Consider the following 23,789-nt stretch of genomic DNA (forward strand, 5'->3'; position numbering starts at 1 on the left):
AAGCTTAAGCAGGACATCGAGGAAGTGCCTGAACCTCTAAAAACTAGATTGCTGGCTACAGTTAATGAAGGGTCTCTGGTCAACCAATGCATCGTTAAGAATACCCTCGATGCAGCGGAAACAGCTGGCCGCTCTTTGGTACAGGGAATTCTGCTGAAGCGCCACGACTGGCTTCGCAATTCCGGGTTTAAGGCGGAAACGCAAGCGGCGCTCATTAACAAGCCTATTGAAGAGTCTAACCTCTTTGGAAAGGCAGTGGACGACGCACTGGAAAATGCGAAAAAAGAATTTGATACCATAAAGACCTTGGAACAAATCTCAAAGCCCCCTAACATGCGGGGATTTGGCAACAAGCATTCTTTTCGTGGCTGTTAGGAAATATTTCTTGCTAATTTTCCTTCCATGTGGCAACCCCTAAACTTTTTGCTGTTGTTTTCACCATGATCTAGACTTTGCCAGAGAAGTGCAGCCTTCTGCCGCACTCCTCTGGGCTTTCGCTCCATTCTTACGGGGAAACTGACATGCCCTTAAGACAGTCAGTACCGGGAAACGCTGTTTTCCGTAGTTTCTTTATCATGTTGCAGCTTTCGTGCAACATGGCACAAGAGGGCACTGTAAGCTAAGTTACTGCTCTCTTGGGTCTCTAGTCTTCTACAGGCCCTAGATACTCTCTTTGGATTGTAAATGAACGGTGCAAGTGAATCACGGACGGGATTGGTGGCAGCGATCGTTTCTTGTGTTTTTGAGCTCCTTTTGGCGTTTTAAGCGCGTTTCTCGCGCTTAGCCCAAAATGGTGGCCTGGCTCCCAAAATGGCCAGACCACGAGGCTCTTTGTCCTGTCCGCTGACCGTCTTGCCCCCTTCACCTCCCCCAGGTCGAGCCGACCCGGGGCCTTCCTTATTTGGGCATGTACTTTCCCGCGAAACAGATGCTTTTGCGGGCTTCTACAGGCCTGTGTGCCTTCAGGATGGGGGCTGGGATGTCTGTTCCCAATACACATCCTGGGCGCCAGAGAGTCTAGGGTGGTGTGAATGCCTGGGACCCCTGTAGTCCGTGATGAGGTCCACAGATGGTGTGAGTGTTTTATGAGCGGATCTCCCATTGGGCCCCTCCGTTTTGGCGCGAAGGGAACCGTGGATAAGAGGGGGCTGGAAACGCCACTACCATGTCGATATCCTGAGTTCTCACGAACAAAGGAATACAGGAGCCAAGTCTCCTGCAACCACGAGGCTGAACCGAGGAATCGCTGGTGACCCGCTGAAGGACTGCTCCTCTGCACTGCTGTCGCTTTGTGAAACCCTTTCTACCTCTGATCGAACGAGAAGGCCTGTACTGGTACTTCGACCCTTGGAATAGTGGGAACAACTATTCTCGGCATCTTCACCATCTCCTGAACGTAAGCCTTCGGAAGTGTCTCTGGGCCATCCAGCAGACTGAGCAGCATACCCAGGATCCTTGCTCTGTAACCGCCGTCAGGTTGTGTTGTATTACGAGTCCTTGTCACTCTCACACGATTCGTACACTTGGCATTCCCAGGTCTGAGTACACTTGGCATTCCCAGGTCTGAAGTGAGTAGTGTACATTTGGCTGAGATACACACGGCCGCTCCGTTGCCCTGCTGTGGTAACAAACTGTGTGGGTTCACTGCGTTTGGGACATCCTCAACTTCTGCTGCTGCGGAATCTACACTGAAACTGGCGTGGAGAAGCCTGGGTCTGCTGGCATCGGGGACCGGCGAATATCATCGCTAGGACCTGGCCGCCCTCCTGCAGGATCCCATAGCTTTTCCCCGCTGTGTCTAACAGCTCGCCTTTCCGTACTCGCGCTCTGCTTCTGCCCACAGTGGAGGCTGCGCTTGAGTCGCGGAGCTCTGTTCATCTTCATTTGTTCACCGAACTAAACTGGCTGATTCCCTCGAAGAGACTCCCCTTTTTGCCCATTGGCACCAGCGTGTGCAGGTACTTTTGAGCACAAGGCTCCACTCTTCGTAGGGCTTGGACTTCCTTTTAGTTAGGTGCCTCTGAAGACGGACTGGGTATAATTATTATTCGCACTGCCTGTTTTCCTCCCCATCTAGGTGGTCTACAGATTTTGTGCGTCTAACTCGTTAGACTCGTTTGTATTTGTATATATATATTGTATTGGTTTGGTATGTGTTGGTTTACTGGAGTTTTATTGTGATTTCTCGCTACGGTCAATGTTACAAAGGCCTCGTAATGTGTATATATTTTTAATATAACACCTGCTTGGAGTAATTTGTAAGTGTCCTTGCTTTGTGTGCTCATTGCGGGCTTTCAGTCACCCTCATCCCTCTTGAGACCTAGTCTTGACCGCCGTGATCGCTACCCTGATTGGTCTGGCTTGTCCAGAGGTTACCCTGTTCCAAGAAACTAGGCTGGCCTTCTGAACCTCTGTTCCTCCAGGACAGAGTTCAGAAATCCGTCTTAACAGTGGCCAACGCCAGCAACAGAATCAACAACTTCAATATTCTGCCAACAACTACCAAAGTAATAGTGGCCAGTACAATCAGAGAGTTCAACGCCGTGGCAAGGGGAGAGGCCGGGTTTCCACCCCTAGAGGCTCCCAAGCCACCAACAACACCAAGTGACGCGAAGATTCGGGTCCCCTCCCATGAATCGCCGGTCGGGGGCCGGTTAACATCCTTTCTTCCAGCATGGGAGGGAATATCAGACCGCTGGGTACTATCCACCGTAGCCCGCGGCTACTGTATAGAGTTCAACAGTTCCCCTGCATACAGACCCCCGAGGGGACGACGCATGACACCAGAACACCTTGCCATCCTTCTCCAAGAAGTGGACCAGCTACTGGAAAAAGGAGCTATAGAGGTCATGCCTCTATCTCAGGTAACGGAAGGTATTTATTCAGTGTACTTCCTTGTACCCAAAAAGGATCTAACCATGCGCCCTGTATTAGATCTGCGCCCAGCGAACAAGTTTGTCAAACCCCACAAGTTTCATATGGTGACCTTACAGGAAGTGATCCCACTGCTATCACAGGGTGATTACATGACAACACTGGACATGAAAGATGCATACTTTCATATTTTAATGTTGCCAGCGCACAGAAAATACCTCAGGTTCATGATAGAGGGCAAACACTACCAGTTCAGAGTGCTACCCTTCGACATAGCATCTGCACCAAGGGTATTCACGAAAGTACTGGCAGTGGCAGCGGCCCACCTGCGCAGGTTATCCATCCCAGTATACCCTTACCTCGACGACTGGCTCATAACAGGGGATTCTTACGAGACATGCTTCTCAAACACAAAAGACTGTAGACCTTTTGTTCCAACTGGGCTTCTCCATCAACGAGAAGAAGTCCAGCTTAGACCCTAGCCAAGTCAAACAATTCCTAGGGGCTCTAATTAGAACAAAGGACGGCCTCGTCTTCCCCTCCGAGAGGGTCCAAAACATGCTGTTTCAGATCCCCCAATATGTGGCAGGTCGGGAGGTGACGGTGCGCAAAGCGATGCGCTTGCTAGGAATGATGGCGTCATGTATTTATTTGGTACCTCACGCGAGCCTGCGCATGCGCCCAATGCAAGAGTGGCTCAACAGCCAGTGGTGTCAGGCCAGCGGACAATGGGACGATCTAGTGGTGGTCTTGCAGGCCTTGGTTATCTCGCTACGGTGGTGGACAAAGGAAAACCTGGTAAGAGGGAAACCCTTTGCCACACCCGCAGTGGAAGCCACTCTAACCACAGACGCATCCCTCACAGGATGGGGGGCTCACTTATCCCATCAGACTGCTCACGGAGTGTGGACTCCGAGCGTAGCATCCAAGCACATGAACCTACTGGAGCTACTGGCCGTGTTCAAGGCACTAAAAGCCTTCCAGGAACACCTACAAGGGAAGACAGTGATGGTCCTTACGGACAGCACCACAGCCGTGTACTACCTCAACAAGCAAGGGGGCACCCACTCTCCAGGACTGTCCAAGCTGTCCCAGAATATCTGGAAGTGGGCTCTCAAACACAACATGTTCCTACTGTCGCAACATGTACCAGGGGAACTCAATCTGCTAGCAGACGAACTCAGCAGAGACTTCCCTCTGCCCTCAGAGTACGAATGGCAGTTGCAGAGTACGAATGGCAGTTGCACGAAGACATCGTCTTCGACGTCTTCACACAATGGGGATTCCCAGAAATAGACCTGTTCGCAACTCTGGAGAACTCACAGTGCCAAGATTACGCCTCCAGGTACCCCCAGAACCAATCCAAGGGGGAACGGTCTATCGATTCCATGGTCAGGGAAATTTGCTTACGCCTTTCCCCCGACTCCCCTTCTCAACAAGATTGTTCACAAGATGCACAAGGAACAAGTTACCATGATACTAGTGGCCCCTATGTGGGCCCGGCAGCCATGGTTAATTTCCCTGCCCGCACAGCATGCTGTCACAGGACAAGGGCAGGACACTGCATCCGTGCCCTCAGACCATGAATTTAGCAGCCTGGCTCCTGAGATCATAGAATTTGGACACTTACAACTCCCGCAAAGATGCATGGACATCCTCAGGGAGGCTAGAAAGCCTAACACTCGTCACTATTATTCTAGCAAATGGAAGAGATTTGTCATCTGGTGTAGAGGAAGAAGCATCGACCCAGTTGACTGCTCCCCCACGCACATTGTCCTGTACCTGACCCATTTACTGGACTCAGGTCTAGTGTTCAATTCCATTAAAGTCCACCTAGCGACACTTTCTGCATACACCACTTCCCAGCTGAAAGTGTTGTGGTGGAAAGTCCCAGTTATCAAAGCCTTCATGGAGGGAGTAAAGAGAATACACCCTCGGATAGCAAACCCAGCAACCGGCTGGGACCAGAATGTGGTACTTACCAGACTCATGGGCTCACCCTTTGAACCCATGCACAAAGCAACTCTTAAGGACCTCACTCTTAAGACCGCTTTACTAGTAGCTATCACCTCCATTAGGAGAGTAAGTGAACTACAGGCTCTTTCTGTTTTAGACCCCTTTGTAGCAGTTCACAAATATAAAGTGGTTCTACACACGCACCCAAGGTTTGCACCGAAATTCATCTCAAAATTCCATGTAAACCAGTCAATAGAACTACCAACGTTCTTTCAAAACCCTTCCAATTCGGGAGAAAAAAAGTCTGCATACACTTGATGTGCGCAGAGCTGTCATGTTCTACATGGAAAGAACCAGACCACTGAGAAAGACTAATCAGTTCTTTGTCTCGGTGGCAGCAGGAAGAGAAGGAGATGCAGTTTCAAAATCCACTATATCTAGATGGATTGTTCAATGCATCACTCTGTTACACTCTTGCTAAGAGAGAACTACCCTTCAAGCCAAGAGCACATTCTACTCGAGGCACTGGGGCATCCATAGCATTCATTGCAAATGTTCCCCTTGAGTCCATCTGCAAAGCGGCATCCTGGAGTTCTGTGCACACCTTTACAAAACACTACTGTCTAGATGCACACTCTAGATCTGACTCCCAGGTGGGACAGGCAGTATTAAGACATCTTTTCTCTACTGTTCCTTCTCATAACCCACCGCCAACTCCGGGTACTGCTCACTAGTCTATGCACAGCATGTGATTCTAAGCAGATTAGCAAACATCAGAAGACAATGCATTACTTACCGTTAAAGCATTTCTGATGGTTGTATCTGCTTAGATTCACATGCGCCCACCCTTCCTCCACGCTCGGATGGAAGGAACATAGACACCTTTCTACATCTCTCTCTCTTTTCTGTACTCACTCACGTATAGAAGGCTCCCTCAGGGCAGAAAAAAATACAAACAGAAGGACCTCGACGCGTGAGGGATTGTGGGTACAACGCACGTCACTATAGGGATAGTGTTAGACATGCCTTGTCGACGTCCCCTTTTTGACTACGAAAAACAAAATGCAATACTCTGCAGTGACCACTGGATGTCGGACTATGCACAGCATGTGAATCTAAGCAGATACAACCATCAGAAATGCTTTTACGGTAAGTAATGCATTGTCATACATACACAAGCAATTCTAAAATGCAGCAACTGCTAATAACATTCAATTAAAAATGGAATAAGATTTGGAAAAGGAACAATAATGCATGCGAGTAACCTCATGCACTTTTGATATCCACAAAGAGTGACTTCAGTTAAGGTCAGTAAAAGCACTTGTACGAATCACCTTTGTAATATTCAGTTTAAGGGGTAGTAAAGGTTAGACAGTATCCAGCTTGCAACTGGGAATTAACAATGTAACAATCTCCAAGAATGGTTTAGGCAGTCTGTTTCCTAGCTAGAAATGAGTTCACGGTTGTTTGTGAAGGAACAAGCATTACCCAAGCGAGTAGGATAAAGATGTGTTTTTGGGGAACCAGCAATGCCACAGTCAAAGGGACAGCACACGTTCTGATGACAATTTTCAGAGAAAAGTTCTGTAACCATTCGGATGTTCTTGTAAAAAGCACAGGAGCCCAAGGGAGCCTTCCTGTAGGTAAACAGGCTGCAAGACCTGGACAATGGAGTTGAGGTCAACTCCCAAACGTTGAAAACAGCACCCACAAGGCAAAGGAGCACCGAAAATGGCCCAAGTAACGTATAAACCAAGTCCCACAGTACCTAGAGAGTGAATTTGAAAATGCAGCTGGACGCCTTCCTGATGGGTTTCCTGCTTCTTGGTCGTGGTGACGAATGGGGGGACCTTGGATGGACTTATGTGGCAGAAATCGCGAGGGGGTCGCCAGCAAAGGATTCAGGTCACTCACCGGCTGATTTTTTTTTTTTTCTTGGCGCAAAAAGGCAACGGATATCGCTGGTTAGAATCTACTTGGTTTCTCGTACCTGAACTCTTGTGTGGGGAATTTTGGAGGAGAATTCCTGCTTCTCGAGGTCCACAAGGATGCCTGCAACGTTTCAGCAGGATAAGCTGATTACAAGATGATGCACTAGAAAATGGTCCAGGTACCACGGGTATTGGGGTTTTGCAGCCCGGCAAAGCCGCAGGATCTCGAGGAATAGAATAGTCCAAATCGAAGAGGGTCTTTTGACTGATTGTTCCCACCAGCCCAAAGGAGGAAGTCGTCCTTGGCCGAGCTTCCTTGTCGAGTTGAAAATGCTGTCAATCCAGCAGCAGGGCTTCACTGGTGCTTCTGCAGTTGTTAAGGGTGCTGCAGGCATCTCTGCTGGTCTTCTGCTTTGGATTTCTTTCCAGTTCCAGTGTTCGACTCTGCCTGTGGTCCAAAATTCCTTGCCTTATATGCTGGAACCCATTCATTCACTCCTGTGGAGCTGTGAATCACCGGGGGGGGGGCTGTCCTGCAGGACAGCCGGCCTCCCAGTTCAAACTGGTTTCAGCCAGGCACACCAACAAAAGGACAGTGAAGTTTTGGGACCCTCCCTCAATTCCTGCCTTCCCAGGCACACTGAAGCCTTGTCGGGCTTCACAAAAGTTACAGGAGCAGTGGGAAAGGGGTTGTATTGTAACCTCCCAACACCCCACATAAGGTGGGTCTTGGTTCGACAAAAGAAAAGGTAACTAAGATAAAACGTTACCGTAATACTCTTGAACATTTGTTCACATGATTAAATCATTCTAAAAAGGGAAGTCCAATGGACTCCCCAACAACACTGCACATATGGTGCTGGGTGCCGCAAAAATCAATTGCAGATGCCTGTTTTGAAATACATGGAGGAAAGCATAACTCAAAGTAAAAAGAGAACACAAAGACAGTAAAGTAAGATTCCCAGTCAGAGCAAAAGAGTGAGTGTCTAGGGGAAAAAAGTTCCACTCACTCAGGAGAATAAATCAAAACATCCCAGAGTCCAGCAAAAAGTGCTGGGGGTCTCTCGGGGTGAGGGGAATTTGCACAGAAACTGGAAATTCTGCCTAACACTCGGCAACCATCCCAATAGATCATAGAGTTCAGAAGTGAGTTTCTTCAGTTTTCCTGATGTCTTTGACAGTGTTTTTCCCTACTGATGCTCCTCCTCTCTACCTTGGGTCTTTACAAGTATTGCTCTTTCCTCACTTTGTGCCCACTCTCTTTCCTTGCTGGGACAGTTAATTTTCCACTCTTCTCTACTACTGGAGTGAGCTTTGCAGTTCCAATAATTATTAGGTGGAGTTTTGGTCAAGGATATTACTCTGCGCTTCCCCTAAGGTGCTGAGATTGGGAGAAGAAATCCTAAAAACGTTGTTGCTTTTGTGTTTTAACTTTTGACTTTAACTTTTGAGACACTTGCAAACTGCATGTTAGCTTTGCCAATACTTGTCAGACTACCTTAAAGATTCCTACCTCACTGCAAAGTGTTCAGGTGGGTCTTGTTAATTTAAGGGCACTAGAACCCATCTCAAATTAAGTGTAGGTCCTTATTTTTATATGGTTGTTTGTTTTAAATCCTCTTATTTTACCTCTTAGTTCTTACATTGGTTTAGTACTTACCTTGTCATTTTCTTCACTTAGTTTGCTATGCTATTCTGATCGTTCTGTGTTTGAAACTAGTGCTGGTGATCTGTAGCCAGAGCACCCCTAAGTGAATGGGTTTATTTTAGTAATGGGTTTGGTGAGTTTTGATTTATAAGAGTTGGCCAAGGCCTAAATAAATATAACTGTATTTGTATACATTCTGCCTAATTTGCATTATTAAGGATGCTGTGTGTGTGCTTAACTGGCCATCACACTGATGCTAAGTTTAAGCCTTACTGCTCAGTCACACTCCCTTGATAGTTTGGCAAAACATTGATGTCTTTCCCTGTTCACCAAAATAGAGTAGCCTCTCGGAATTGGTCTATGGGGTGGATTCTGAAAATAAATCTTAGCGAGCTAAGGTTGGAGAGCAGGGAGAGTGCGAAGGAGCAGCAGAAACTGGGAAAGTCAGAAAGGAAGAATGCAAGATGGAGGAGGATTAGAAGGAAAAGAGCTGTAGGAAAGGGGAGACAGTAAGGAAGGTTGAGCGATCTGAAGGAGGGAGAAAACGGAGTAAGCACAGCAGCCTGAAGAGGGAAACAATATGGAGAAAGATGCTTGGAACAGAAAGACATTGCATGGGGAGCAGTTAGTGGTGGAGGTGTTTCAGTTTAGGGCAATCTGAATTGGGCCTAGTAGCATTGGGTAATGGATAGAACACTGAAGGGTGAAAAGCCCTAATCTGAGAAGAGAAGCCTGATTTGTTGCTGGGCATCAAGGAAGTAAAGAATACAGGAAATAAGTGGGGACTAGACCAGGAGCTTGATAATGGAATTTGAGAGGCCCTGAGAGAAGGGCACCTGGCCAACCTGTGCTGGCAGCGGCAGTAGAAGACTAGATTGCCAGTCTTCCGTCGGCATACTGAAAGCTTCTTGGGCCCAGTGAGATCTGGCAGTTGTCGAGAGCCATCTAGATGGGGAAACTATTATCTTGACTAAAGCAACTGCAGCTGATGGAGCCACGAAAGTAAAAGTGCAAACGACACTTGAAACCCCATTGATTGCGAGTGACGTTTGTTTGACCAACCAGAGACAGAACCCGAGGGAAGTGAGGGACTGGCTCATGGGCTACGGTCCTCAAAGAAGCAAACATGTCTCCTTTTTTGTTTCCATTTTAAAGCCATCACCCATTTATCGAGTTGACTACATGCCGTTGGCCTATTTGTGTTGTAAAATAAATCTGAATGCTATTTCTCGAGTCCTGTTTTCTGTTGATCCCCGGCTGTGACACCTCCCATATTTAAGCTTTCCAAGGCAAACACCCACACACTGATCAGATTCAATCGGGCACAGTGGCCATGACCATAAACCGCCACATCTGTAAACTTTCATATGTAGGAAAGAAAATATCTGCTGTGGAACTCGTGCTAAATTTCCAACACAAGATTTCCATTTAGGTAACAAGGTTATGCTAACAAATTGTAAGCAAGCTACATGGGCATTTCAACAAGGTATCACTGCTGCCATCCTGTGGAGTATACAGGTTAATTGCATTGGGAAACACTGGATTTCTCAGGACGGGGGAGGGGGAGTTCGGGGAAGGGGGCGGGTGAGAAAATTCTAATGTGGCCTCCCCATTGATAGTTTGGCTCTATGGCTGTATGTCACTGCAGAAAGAACATTGCAGTGGGCTACATTGTAAAGGCTGCTCCATTGGAAGGTTGCTTTCTGTTGCCCCCTTGCGTTTTTCAAGGGGGGACCCTACCCACCACTTCTGATTCCGCTGTGCAGCCCTCACCCAGCCCTACCCGCCCACCACTTTTCCCCAGTTGCCCGACTTACATGCCCCACGGAGAAGCGTGAGACGCTGTTGTTCGTCAGCATACGAACAGTGATCCTGTGTACTCCTAGCTTTTCCCTGGTGCTCATCAGACCACAAACGCAGGACTTTAAGAAGGACTTAACAGTGAAGGACTTTCTGCTCAACAATATTCAACTTGCTCATGAGCATTTTCTGGCTAAAACAAACTTTCCTGGGTTTACACAAGGGGTTCCCACTAGAGACACCCCTGTGCATTGCAGGATGTACCCGCATTGCAGGATGTACCCGCCTTTAAACATACAAGGTCTGGCACCAATTGGGTATTCCATTGAGCCAGCTGTACAAGGAGATTTGCATTGGTCCCCAAGGCACGCTGTCTCTGAGGAATTTGTGTCTCAGTCATGAACAATCCGTATTCAAGTCACTGATGGTGCCTCAGATGAGGGCTCATCAGGAATAAATCTGGTAAACCAGTTGGGGAACATCTGAATTACTCAAGACCTCATTTCAGGGCACTAGGTTGGAACCTTAGTGCTGCAAAAACGCACCTTAAGATTTGCTTGTTCACAACTTAAACTGTACAAAAACAGAATGTGTTCAGTGTTCTCAATGGTAAGTTATTTTAGCAAGCACGTGATTTCATTCAGGACTCTGCTACTGGGAATCCAGTGCTGCAAACAGTACTTCAACGTAAACAATTGCAAAGTTGCTCATCATGTCTTTTTTCTGTCTTTTTCCTGAATGCCTCAGTCTGTGGCCCGTGTCTGCTGCATCCGAAGCTTTGGCCACTTCTTGACCCATCTGCAAGGCAGCATCCTGCAATTCAATTCTGAAGTTGGCATCTTTATAAGCATTGCCCAATCTGAGCAGGAAAATCTGCTCCACCAGACACAAGCACAGTTCCGCATGGTAAGACCAATCTGCAGGTTATAGTGTATCATATGTGATGCAATACTTAGTCTTGAAATGTAATCCCCATTATGCCCAGGAAAAACTTTGATTGGTTAGTGCTGCAAGTTTCTAGAACACATACACAAAGCATCATGTAAAGAATCATGTGGATTTTCAGCCATATTAGAGTACCTCTTCAAAGTAACATTTATTTCATTGCAATGCAACCTTTTCAGGAACTTTGTTTAATGGGGTTGTTGATTTTCAAAGCAAAACAATCAAATAAGCTACACACGTTTAAAATGAGCTGCTTTAAAATTTGAAGCTCAAATACGGTCTAATTTATCCATTAAGCGATCCATATTTTCTATATACTGTAGTATATTTTCAAACAACCTTTCTAAAAAATTAACTTGTGTGCCTTAATAGTTCGTGTACTGCTGGTTTGGAGAGGGGACCGTTTGGAGATTAACTAAGGTAGCCTTCTTGTGCCTCCTTGGTTGTCAGAGGAAATTCAGAAATGATGGACATGGACAGCATATACATGCACCTAAATAAAGCATCTCCCTTACTGTTAGAGTTAGGTTCGAAAAATGGAAATGTGTTTTACAGCATCATTACAAAATACAGCCAATGGGAAACCACTGCTGAAGCATGTAGAGGAACAATGAAGAGACGTTGAGCTTGCAATTTTGAGTCGTACTATACCTGTAAAAGCTTTTTTTACTTTAACTGTGACCCAGTGATGGAGGTCTTGTCGGATAGTGCAACTAAAACTTGCAACTAGCCGGAACTCATTGAGACACTGGCATGCTGATGTTTCAGTCAATTACCTCGTGCTTGATGTCAAAAGGTTAGCAAAACCTATACTTGATGAACAGCTAGGGAAAAATTCACAAAACACGTGCCCATGTTCTAGAATCTTTAACTATTTGTTTCTTCAGGAGAACGGTTACTAACGTGTTCTTTTCTAATTTTCAGGCTCAAGAAGAAGCCAGGCGGAATCGCCTTATGAGGGATATGGCTCAGTTGCGATTGCAGGTAGGGGGCCAAACATGCAGCTCAGAACCTAGAGCTGATTACTGCCTTTAGTTGCTGTGCAGTGGTGTTGCTCACTGAAATGTTGGCAGTGGTCCTAGTCTGGAATTGCACCTAGGGGATGGGTTTATGCAAGGGTGGGATAATCTGATAATTTCTTTAAATTCTAAAATCATTTAGACTTATCAAGCTTTATTTTTTTGATGTCCATGAAAATCTAACAAGAACTTACATAAACTTTAGTATGGGTACTGTAAGGAATCTGGGAGTGTCCTCGCCTCTTCCCCTAAAATATCCTCCTCCCAGGCGGCCAGAAAAAGACAATCGCTTTTAGACCCTGGGGGTAAATATGAGAGAGAGGATCACCTGGGTGGCGGGAAACTTGGGGGAAGACCCCACAGATGAGGCATGGCATTCCCGTTTTCCCATTGACCCTGAAACCTCCCCCACCCAAGCCTTTATGCGCTATTGTGAAGTGCCGACCTATCAGGTCCCGTATAAAATACCACTCTAGTACTGGGATGAGGATGAGGGCTGCAAAGACATGTCTGTGAAACAGCCAGGCATGTCCAGCTAATTACTCTTATCAAAGTCAGGCAATTACATTGATGGACCCACACCAAGGGTGTGGGGAGCACTTAACTAGTATCCCAAGTATAAGAAGGCGGGGCTGTACAACACGACGATAAACCATCATCGAGCAGGACACCAGCTGGGACCGTGAGAAGAGCAGAGAGAATGGAGCATGAAAACCAGAGGCAGGAAGCAGAAGCAAGTGGGAGACCGAGGCCAAGCATGGCTGGGATAGGGTCCGGGAACCCTGTGAGACTTCCCAGGCGGGTGCCTGCTGCCGAAGCAGTACCGTACTGGAGATTTCTCTCCCGCTGCTGCAGAGTTCGAGTGGCGCTCTCGCGTGGCTTTGTAACTGAGGAACGAAGCAACGGGAAGCCGAAGGGAGCTACTGCGGGAATCCAGTGAGTGACAACAAGGAAACGCAGCAGAACGCTACGAAACTGAAAGGTGCACACAAGTGGGTTATGAACGCTGATACAAGCTTTTGTAATTACGCAACCAAGTTAAATGTTGAAGCAAAGCCTTTGAATAATTAAATCAAGTAGTTTGAAGCTGAAGTGAAAGCTATAAGAGAAATATGTATACAAGGAAAAAATGTGAACTTTGTTTTGGGCAGCAAAGCAATGCTGGAAAAGGAAAATAAGGTGTGACATAAAGAACTGTGGCGACGAGAGTAAAATACAGCCCAAGGTGGTATGTTGAAAACTGCGAACCTGAAAGGAGAAAACTATAGGCAGTGTTCCGAGCAGGAGTGTGTACTGGGAATCTGCATTGACCTATAAGTGAATACAAAGAAAGAAGAGGGAGGATAGCTCGGGAGCAATGTGCTCACCTTAGAAGCAAGACGACGCAGAGCAACACAGGTTCGATCCCTGGGTCCGCACTTGGAAACCTCTGGGTATTAAGCGTGTTATAAATAACCAATTACAAGAAACCAGGATGTGTCTCGGTTGCGTGACCTGTGATGGGTGGACTGTGTGGTCCGACAACTGTGTCTAGACCGAGGAGACATTGTTGTAAAAAGGAATAATCTAGAACCTTTGTGTTTGTAAGACTCAGGAACTATTTGTGTTTTAATTGACCCCAACCAGAGGGGATGGTATGCACCCCCAGTCTGTTGGGAACTGGCATTTGGGGAAAAGACTTGTTAACTGCACTGTAGAACATGGAGTCCTGCAGGAAAAGAAGAAACCCCTCTTTTGTCTAATGAGCAGTTTGAATCATGGGGAAGGGAGAAATCCTGATCCTGGCTCACTGAGCTGGAAGAAGCCTGTTAGAACTATTATTTTGAACACTTATCAGTTGAGATTAAGATCCTTGCACATTGTAGAACTTAGAGGTGAGGTCAAGTATAGGTTGTGGACACAGATGGATATTTACTTTGCACTTCCTGACAGACTATACTTAGTTTTAGTTGGGGAAATCCCACCTTGGCATAGGGCAAGTCAGGCCTTTTTCTAACCCTTCATCTTTAATACACGTTTATAGCCAAAACTGTACTTTTTTGTTGTCTGTTTACTGATGCCTTCCCAGTACGTACTCCTTTCTTCCGTGCAATTGGGAGAAAATGTGATGAGACCAGAGCACAGTGCACCACTTGCTTAAAGGGTTTCAGCCGTGAGCTTCCATGATGTACACAGACAAACGCCCTTCTCCAGCATGGGGTCTGGCATGGATTCACATGCTCATGAATATTCCCCGTCGTCAGGCTGGGAATCCTCGGTAAAGAAAAAACCAGTATCAGTTTCGTTTCTGATCTGTCTTTCGTAGTAATAACCAATCACTGATCTCTGTGTCATACTGACCACAGCCAATGACTGCCCTCTACCTAAGCCCCGCCTCTGGCAGCCATCTTCAGATTTTTACCGCACGTTCATGTGTTGGGATCCTCGTGCTATTGCTCTCGAGCGTTAGTGCTATTTTTTCATGTTTTTTCTCAAAAAACTTCTTTTTTTCGGTCAAAGAGCCTCAAGCTCCACCGACTCTCTATTCGATCAACGGGGTCCCGTGTCGGATTCGTCTGCGCCCCTCAAGGGTGAAGATTTCGTCGAGCTAAGCTTTTGGAGGACTCCAGAAGTTTCTCAGGCCCGGTCATGGCCCAGGAGAAGGGAAGCTCGACGCCCGGAAAGCTGTTCAGGGTCTGCCCTGGATGCCAGCTGCAGAACGTCTTCAAGGAGGACGAACACTCTTTTTGTCTCTACTGCCTACATGAGGACAAGGCGCACGTGGAGAAGGACTGTGCGTTTTGCGGCAACATGTCGGAGCGGACCATGAAGGACCGCCATCAACGTCTCGCCAACTGGCTAGAAGGGAAGAGCCCGTCCGGCGAGAAGAAGAAGAAGAAATCCGAGTGGTCTTCTAAGACCTTTGAGGACGCCCCGGCGACGGGGGTCCAACATAAGGCCAAGCACCGCGAGTCCGCTGGCACCGGGAGCGCCGAACGGTCGGGCTCTACGGGCACCAGGCAGGGCGCACCCTCCCCGGCACCATCAACCACGAGCCAACGCTCTGGGTCGGGTAAGAGGAAGGCCGAGCACCCGGCGAAGCTCCTGGAGAGGCCCCGGTCGAGCTCGAAGGCGGAGGGGGAGCGAGGCGGTGCCCCCCCCCTCAAGGATAAGGCGGTGAGCGCACCTAAGGTGGTGAAGGCCTTAATCCATCCGGCCAAGCCCTCTATCGAAACTGTCGCGGCGGCCCTGGCTCAGCCTGTGCAGGCTACACCAGTTTTGGCGACCTTGGGGCTCAGAGTCTCCCTACCACCTCGGAGGGAGTCCTCTTTTGTGCCCATCGATAGGACCCCTGTGAAATCCCCCGAGGGGAAGAGAAAGGGGGGGGGCAGGAGGGCGTCGTAGATTCGGCCTCAACCTCGGAGGAGGAACTGGTCGAGGTCTTAAGCCACGGCCTCTGCGTGGAAGAAGACCGACCCGTCGGGATGGATCCCGACGCAGGTGACGACGACATCGCCGAGGGTACCGACGGGGCCCCTGTTCGCCCGTCGGATTCCCCTCTGCCAGCGCCGCGAGACAACTCGGCGGCCATTTTGTTGGCTATACAGTCCTTATGCTCAGAGATAAGGACGAGACTACCGTTGCCGACGGAGGTACCTCTCCCGTCTGGGGACCCAGAACAGGGACCTTCTGGTGTTCCCCCTACTAAGAAAAGAAGGATCCACCCTCCACCTCCTTTTCAGCCGTCGCGCCCCGTCCAGCCCTCCTCCCCGTCCACCCGAGGGGATGATACGGGGACTGACACGGCAGCGACGGGTACGGACGACGAGGTATACGACGAGGATGTACCGTCGTCGCCTCCCACCAGGGCTTCTCCGCCCGACGAGATTGGATCGTTCCACTCCATGATCACCAGGGCATCCGAGCTTTTCCAACTCTGCCCTGAGGAGAAGAAGAAGGAAGGTTTCCTTTATCAGCGGCGCGAGGATGACGGTCCTCTCAGTGCCTCTATTGGACGACATTTGGGATGAGGGCCTCACCCTCCTCAAGAACCCTTCCACGACGCCAGCTAGAAGAGACCGGTACGAGAAGAAGTACCGGGTCCCGGACACGGCCCCCCTGTGCCTCCGGGCGCAGCCTACCCCGGACTCCGTCGTCTCCACGGCGGCCAGGAAGAAAGCGGGGGGGGGGTGCGGCCTCCACATCGACTTCCCCCACCTGACGGTGAGGGAAAGAAATTGGACGCTATGGGACGCAGAGTCATCTCGTCGGCAGCGACGACGATTAAAGCGGCCAACGCCTTGGCTATCGTGGCCCGCTACGACAGGGAGCTCTGGTACAAACTGGCTCCCCTGCTGGACTTCCTGCCGGACGACAAGAGGACAGAGGCCCTGGAGATCCTGCAGGAAGGTGAGGTGGCTTCTGACCACGCCATTACCGTTGCGACGGACATCGCCGACACTGGGTTCCTCCAGTTGGGCAACGGCGTTTGCCTTAGGTGGCGTGGATGGCTCAAGGCTACGGACTTCCGTCAAGACGTTCAGACCAGAGTCCTGGACATGCCCTTCGATGGGAACAACCTGTTTGGGAAAACAGTGGACGATTCCCTTCAGGCCATTAAAGCGGACACTGAGACGGCCCGGGCCCTGGGAGTTCTGCAACAACGACGGACGCCCTTTCGGAGCAGCGGAGGCAAGGGCGCCTCCAAAGGTTCCGGCGGCGGTTTCTCCACCTACCGTCAAGTGGCCAGCTCGTCGTCTCTGGAGGCCTACAGAGGCCGAGGCAAGTCTGGCGGACCCCGCCGTCGTCGCCAAGGAGGTCAAGGCGGCAAAGCCTCGTCGAAGCAGGATTGAACCGGCCGTGGGGTCGGGCCCCCACCGAAGCACCCCGGTGGGAGGCCGGCTGGCGAGCTTCGTCAGCGTGTGGGAGTCCATCTCCACCGACCGTTGGGTGCTGGACGCCTTGGCCCGGGGCCACGCGCTCGAGTTCCAGAGACGGTGTCCGCGCGTCCCCCCCGTGGCCAGGAAAGAACTTCACGTCCCTCAACTTCTCCTGGAGGTAAAAGCGATGCTCAGGAAGGGCGCCATCGAACTCGTCCCAAAGAGGCTTCGGGGCTCCGGAGTTTACTCGAGATACTTCCTCGTGAAGAAGACGGGAGGATGGCGCCCCATCCTGGACCTGCGACGTCTGAACAAGTTCATCAAGGCGCAGAAGTTCCGGATGGTCACCCTCCAGCACGTCCTGGGTCAGCTGGAAGAAGGAGACTTCCTGTCGTCGTTGGATTTGGAGGATGCCTACTTCCATATTCCCATTCTAAGGGGGCACCGAAAATTCCTCAGGTTTGTGGTCCAAGGGCGTCATTACCAGTTCAAAGCCCTCCCCTTCGGACTACGGTCGGCACCCAGGGTATTCACCAAGTGCCTCGCACCGGTGGCGGCGCAGCTGCGCCGCGAGGGGGTCCACGTCTACCCCTACCTGGACGACTGGCTCATCCGAGCCAAGACGAAGGAGCTCGCCGTGGTTCACACGGCAAGGACCGTCCAACTTCTCACGGACCTGGGATTCTCCGTGAACTATGCCAAATCCCACCTGGTACCCACGCAAGACGCTCTGTTTCTGGGAGCGAGGCTCAACACAGTGTCCCTTCTGGCCTCCCTGTCGGAGGAGAGGACCAGGACCATCCTGGGCAAGGTGCAGCGGATGTTGGTGGCCGACGCGGCTAAGGTGAGGTCCATCAAGTCCCTCCTCGGAATGATGTCTTCCTGCATCTACCTCATTCCCATGTGCAGGCTCCGGATGCGCCCGTTGCAGGAGTTCCTGGACGCGCGCTGGATCCAAACGACGGGCAGCTTCGAGGAAAGGATCACACTCGACGAGAGTTTCCGACGAGCGATCCGGTGGTGGGGCACCCGCACGCATCTGACGGCGGGCATGGACTTCCAGACCCCAGCCCACCAGGAGACAGTGACCACGGATGCCTCCCTGGAAGGGTGGGGAGCGCACACCGAAAATCTGCACGCAAGAGGCCTTTGGCTCCCGACGGAGAAATCCCTACATATCAACGTCCTGGAGCTCCGTGCAGTGTTTTGGGCCCTCAGGTCCTTCCTTCCGTCCCTCAAGGACAAGGTGGTGAGGATCTTCACCGACAACACCACCACCATGTTTTACATCAGGAAACAGGGCGGAACCAGGTCCCCAGCATTGTCCAAGGAGGCGCAGGACCTGTGGCATTGGGCCGTCGCCCAAAGGATATTTCTGGTGCCGTTTCATCTGGCAGGGATAAAAAACACCATCGCCGACTCACTCAGCAGGGAGCTGCGCTCGTGCCACGAGTGGGAGCTACGGCAGGATCTAGTGGATCGCCTCTTCCGATGGTGGGGCACACCCCAGATCGACCTGTTCGCGACGGCGACGAACTCCAAGTGCCGGAGGTTCGCCAGCAGGTTTCCCCAGGCGAGGAGCATGGGCGATGCTTTCTCGTTCCCCTGGGAGGGCCTGTTCCTCTACGCGTTCCCTCCTTTGCCACTGCTAATCCGGCTCGTCAACCAGCTCAAGAGGTCACGGTGCAGGATGATCCTCGTCGCACCTGCGTGGCCGAGGCAGATATGGTTCCCGGACCTTCTGGACTTGTCAGCGTCCCCGCCAATCAAGCTGCCGGTGGACGCGGATCTTCTCTCCAGGGAAGGGGGCGCCATCCTCCACCACGACCCGAAATCGCTGAACTTGCAGGCCTGGCTCCTGCAGCGCTAGAGTTTGGAGGATACGACATACCGGCCGACTGCAGAGAGGTTCTTGCAAAGGCCAGGGCGTCCTCGACTCTTAAATGCTACGGACACAAATGGAAGAGGTTCTCGGTCTGGTGCCGCGCACAGAAGATTAACCCTCTACGGATTACGGCCCCCCAAGTACTGCCGTACCTGCTGACGCTGGCCAAAGATGGACTGGCACACGCGTCCATCAAGATTCATCTTGCTGCGATCTCCTGATACACCAGAACCACGGGGCGGACGTCCTTGTGGTCTCATCGTCTGGTGAAAGAGTTCATGAAGGGACTGTTCAGATCGTTCCCGCCGGTGAAGGCTCCGGCCCCGGCGTGGGAGCTCAACGTGGTGCTGACCAAGCTCATGGGACCTCCGTTCGAGCCTCTGCACTCAGCTCCGTTGAAATTTCTGTCGTGGAAAACAGCGTTTCTTGTGGCCATCACCTCCGCACGACGAGTGGGAGAGATCCAGGCCCTTTCCTGCAAGGCCCCGTACTTGACTTTTCACGCAACGAGGGTAGTGCTCAGGACGCACCCCTCCTTCATGCCCAAGGTACCGTCGGACTTCCATCTCAACGAACCCTTGGTGTTGCCTGTGTTCTTCCCGTCGCCTTCATCGCCGGCTGAGAGGACTTTGCACTCGCTGGATGTGGCTAGAGCGCTAAAGTTCTACGTGGACCGCACAAAGTGTTTTCGGAAGACGTCACAACTGTTTGTGAACTTTGGACCTGTCAATCGGGGGAAGGCTCTCTCGAAGGCTTCCATTTCCAGATGGCTCTCCGGCTGTATCATGTACTGTCACCGGTTGGCAAACCGACCGCTGCCTGGCCGTCCGAGAGCCCATTCCACCAGAGCGATCGCAGCTACCACGGCGTTCCTATCTGGTGTGCCCCTGCTGGACATATGCAGGGCTGCTACGTGGAGGTCGACGCACACCTTCACGAAATTCTACTGCGTCGACCGGGATTCCAGGGAGGAGTCCAGGGTCGGCCAAGCAGTGCTGCGCAACCTGTTCGCCTGAGGTGAGCCTGGTGAGGAGGTAAGATGCTTAATGTTGAGTTTGATGTAATGCTTAATGTTGAGCCTTTGCCACCTCCCGTGGTTGTGCATGTGTGTACTGCTATGTATTCTTTATTCGTGAGCATGTGAATCCATGCCAGACCCCATGCTGGAGAAGGAACAAGTTACTTACCTGTAACTGTTGTTCTCCAGCATGGGTCTGGCATGGATTCACATGCGAACCCTCCCGCCTACCCCTCTGCGGCTCTTCACTTGGTCATACTGCCACTTCACGTGCTTCCAAATCTGAAGATGGCTGCCAGAGGCGGGGCTTAGGTAGAGGGCAGTCATTGGCTGTGGTCAGTATGACACAGAGATCAGTGATTGGTTATTACTACGAAAGACAGATCTGAAACGAAACTGATACTGGTTTTTTCTTTACCGAGGATTCCCAGCCTGACGACGGGGAATATTCATGAGCATGTGAATCCATGCCAGACCCATGCTGGAGAACAACAGTTACAGGTAAGTAACTTGTTCCTTCCGGTGTTAACAGCGGTTAAGCTGAATTTTCTGAAGACCGGTTCAGGCCACTCTGTTCTAATGAAGAAGTATAGACCCTAATGTCTTGCCAAAATCTATCTGTGTAGAGTAACTGAGCAGCATTGTTTAGTTTTAGTAAGTGTGAGTGGTCAAGAGTTCAGTTAAGGACACACAGAACATAGAAATTAGGCAGAACATGTAAAAATAGTTTTTTAGGCCTTAGTTAGAAAACCTATTAGCAGTAAAAAAACACAGGTAATTAACAATCTAAAACATTTGTGACTACTATGTACACATTTGTTTGGTGTGCTTTGCTTAGACAAATAATTTACTTTTAGAACACCTTGATCACTTTCAGAATTATGTAAGAGAGCAAAGCAAGTAAATAAAAGAAGCAGGTAAGTAACTATCAGTTGGATAATTAAGGTGTAAAATGAAGTTGGAACATCATACAAAACCTTAAAACATAAGGTACTACGCCTTAAAAAGTCCTTCTCTAGCTAGAGAAGGGGGCGGGGGGTAGTGCCCTAGATTTAGAGGCCGCAATGGCGTTCTCTTCGGAAAGCGGAGTCTTTATAAGAGTCTGAACACATGTTGGCAAAGCCTAGAGGCAGTTTGTACGGGTCTCAAAGTTAAAGAAAAATGGTTAAACGTTTTTAGCAGACCCTCTCCCAATCCAACCACCTTAGGGCAAGCCCAGGGGGAGGATCCTTGACCAGCACTCCACTGATCATGGTCAAGCAAGGGAATTGTTAGGGTTAAGGATTTGTCATCTGTTAAACCCTATGGAGTTAGAGGGTAGGAACAGGTATGTGTGCTCACCCCTTGTACTCCGATTCACTTAGGGCCATGGTATAAAGTTTCCTTTCTTGCATCTCGGTTCTGTGGAGGGAGGTCCAGGTGTTTCCAGTGTAGAGGTCACCTGAGCGTCTAGTTTTGTGTTCGGTTAGTCATTGGTTCCAGGCCCCAATGGATCGGTTCCGAGAGCTGAACAGGTGGACTCTGCACGGCCGAAGGCTGTGGCCACCTAGTGGGTCCAAAAGAAACATATTGGGAGAACATGTACAGAGGACACAGCCAAAGGCCATGGCTAGTGACCTGGTAGTGTTTTAAAATATATAGTTGGCAGGGCCGAAGGCTCTGGCCTAGTGGGCCCGAAAGACTTGTATAGTGGCCGCGGCCAAGGACTTGTCGCCATCTAGTCGGTCCAAAAGAAACTTATGGGGTGGGGGAGGGAGTATGTACAGTGGACACAGCCGAAGGCTCTGGCCATGGCTATTGGCCTGGTAGTGTTTTAAAATACTTGATAGGGAAAGACATGTGTAGTAGCCCCACGGCCAAAGGCCATGGCCACGGCTGGTGGCCCTTAAAAAAACTATGGTATAGCAAAACCATTGAAATTCGCTGAAAAAACTTTAGTTAAGTTGAGCAGATTTACACATCGAAACCCTTGTAATTCAGCAGATGTGGGAAGTCATGATCAGCGGAACTCATGATCAGCAGCATTATGGGGGACATAGCATTATGGGGGGACATCAACGGGAATGCGCCGAGTTAAGCTGGTCATGACTTCCCACAGCTGCTGAATTTCAAGAGTCTGGTTGCGTTAAATCTGCTCAACTTAACTGCGCCTTAACTACAGTTTATTTCTGTGAAAAAGAAAATATATATATTTGTGAGGATTGTGCAATCTGCTTAGATCACATGCTGTACATAGGCCGAACTCTAGTGGAAGCTGCCGAGTTTTACAGTTATTTTCGAAACTTGAAAAGGGACGTAGACCGGGCGTGCCAGTAATCCTATCCCAAGTGTGACGACCACTGTACCCATGACCCCTCACGCGTCGAGGTCCCTCAGATTGTTTTTTCCGCCGTGCTAGACAGACGTGTATAGCAGAGTTCCTTTCGGCGATAAGCCATTGACTTTTACACAATTACGATAGTTTTTCTTTCTATCCTTTCATCGACTGCCGAAACACCCAGCCGGTGAAGAAAGAAAACTGCCCGTCGGAGACCTCCGCAACGGACTGTTTGGCCTTGGAAGGCCACCCCGGGCCTCGGCCCAGACAGTAGGGAGAGAGGGGGGAGGCCATTTTAGAATGCATATTCTCTCCTGCCTACACTTTGTTCTCCCTGCTGCCATTTCCATAACCCATAATTATGGAAAATAGACCATTTAAATGTTGCCCTAAGTGTAATCGTAAATTCCCCTGGGTCGACAAACCCTTAGTTTACAATTTGTGTCTCCCAAGAGACCACGTTGAAACATCTTGTCGAGCGTGCAGACTCTTCAAGCCTAAGACGTTAAAGGACCGCTTCACGAAACGCTGGGTCCCCTATGCTAGGCATCTCGAGGCCATGGAGGTAGAGGGAGCCTTTAGCGATGGCTGCGACGCCGTACTTTCGGACGGGCAGGGCATCGGAGTAACTTCAGCTACTCAAGCGCAGACCCCCGACCCCGTAGGACAGGCCTGCGGCCATGTTGTGGTGACTGCACCCGGCAGCGCTACAAAAGCACACACCACCCAACACATAAGCCCAAGTCGCCATTCCACAGAGGAGTCAAATACTAGACAACGTTGGCCCCCCCGTGAAAGGTCCACCGAGTCCCGGTCCTCTGGACAATATCGATCAAGATTGCCAGACAACTTGGTTCAACCGTTGAAAGACGGCAATGGTGTCGCTCGTCAAACCCCTTCCGAAGGCTGATCGTCCGTGGACGAAGCCTCGGCTCCCACACCCGAAGTTCGACGTTCGTCTGATAAAGCGGCAGACCCCAAGAAGTCTGTTAAACACACTTCTGGGTCCCAAGGTGGGGAAAACATCATAAAAAGTCCTCTAAGACCCCTCAGAGGGACAAGAGCCCTCCTAGGGAGAAAACTTCTCAAAAGGGAACATTATCCAAGACCACAGAGAAACCTAAGGAATCTAGACCTCCCACTGATGAGATTTGGGTATTTCCCCTCAGTCTATTGTGATCCCAAGTTCAAGGGAATGGTATTCACAGGATATTGATAGGGTTATGCGAAGAATGGCCTTCATGGCTAATTTTTATGAAAAAAGCACAGATTACTTTCAAAGTTTCCATTCCACTCCTCCCACCTCAGCCCCTTCCGGCTCTCAAGCCTCTGCCTTACTCTCTCAACCCCCTTCTAAGAGATCTCACTCTAATATCCCCTTACAAAGCACAGTTCTAGATCTATATGACCCCGAAATAGAACCAGAAGACCAGGAGCATCTTTCTTTTGTGGAAACGTCTGACCCTCAACTTAATGAAGAGGATACAGATGAAATTTATTATGGGGACGAAGAAGACCCAGACACAGATCAGGAGGC

At 49.9% G+C, this 23,789-nt stretch overlaps 1 protein-coding gene across 1 annotated transcript in view; it reads left to right on the forward strand.

Moving 5' to 3' along the window:
* Nucleotides 1-23,789, forward strand: part of SMG5 (SMG5 nonsense mediated mRNA decay factor) — a 1,109,458-nt gene that overhangs the window by 873,849 nt on the left and 211,820 nt on the right. Inside the window, exons 16-17 of the mRNA XM_069607113.1 lie at nucleotides 10,957-11,115; nucleotides 12,079-12,138. Of these exons, the coding sequence (XP_069463214.1) occupies nucleotides 10,957-11,115; nucleotides 12,079-12,138 (219 nt within the window). The remainder of the gene's footprint in view (nucleotides 1-10,956; nucleotides 11,116-12,078; nucleotides 12,139-23,789) is intronic.

The sequence above is a fragment of the Ambystoma mexicanum genome, chromosome 1p (genome assembly GCF_040938575.1).
Source record: "Ambystoma mexicanum isolate Mex_15411 chromosome 1p, UKY_AmexF1_1, whole genome shotgun sequence".
Taxonomy (NCBI): Eukaryota; Metazoa; Chordata; class Amphibia; order Caudata; family Ambystomatidae; genus Ambystoma; species Ambystoma mexicanum.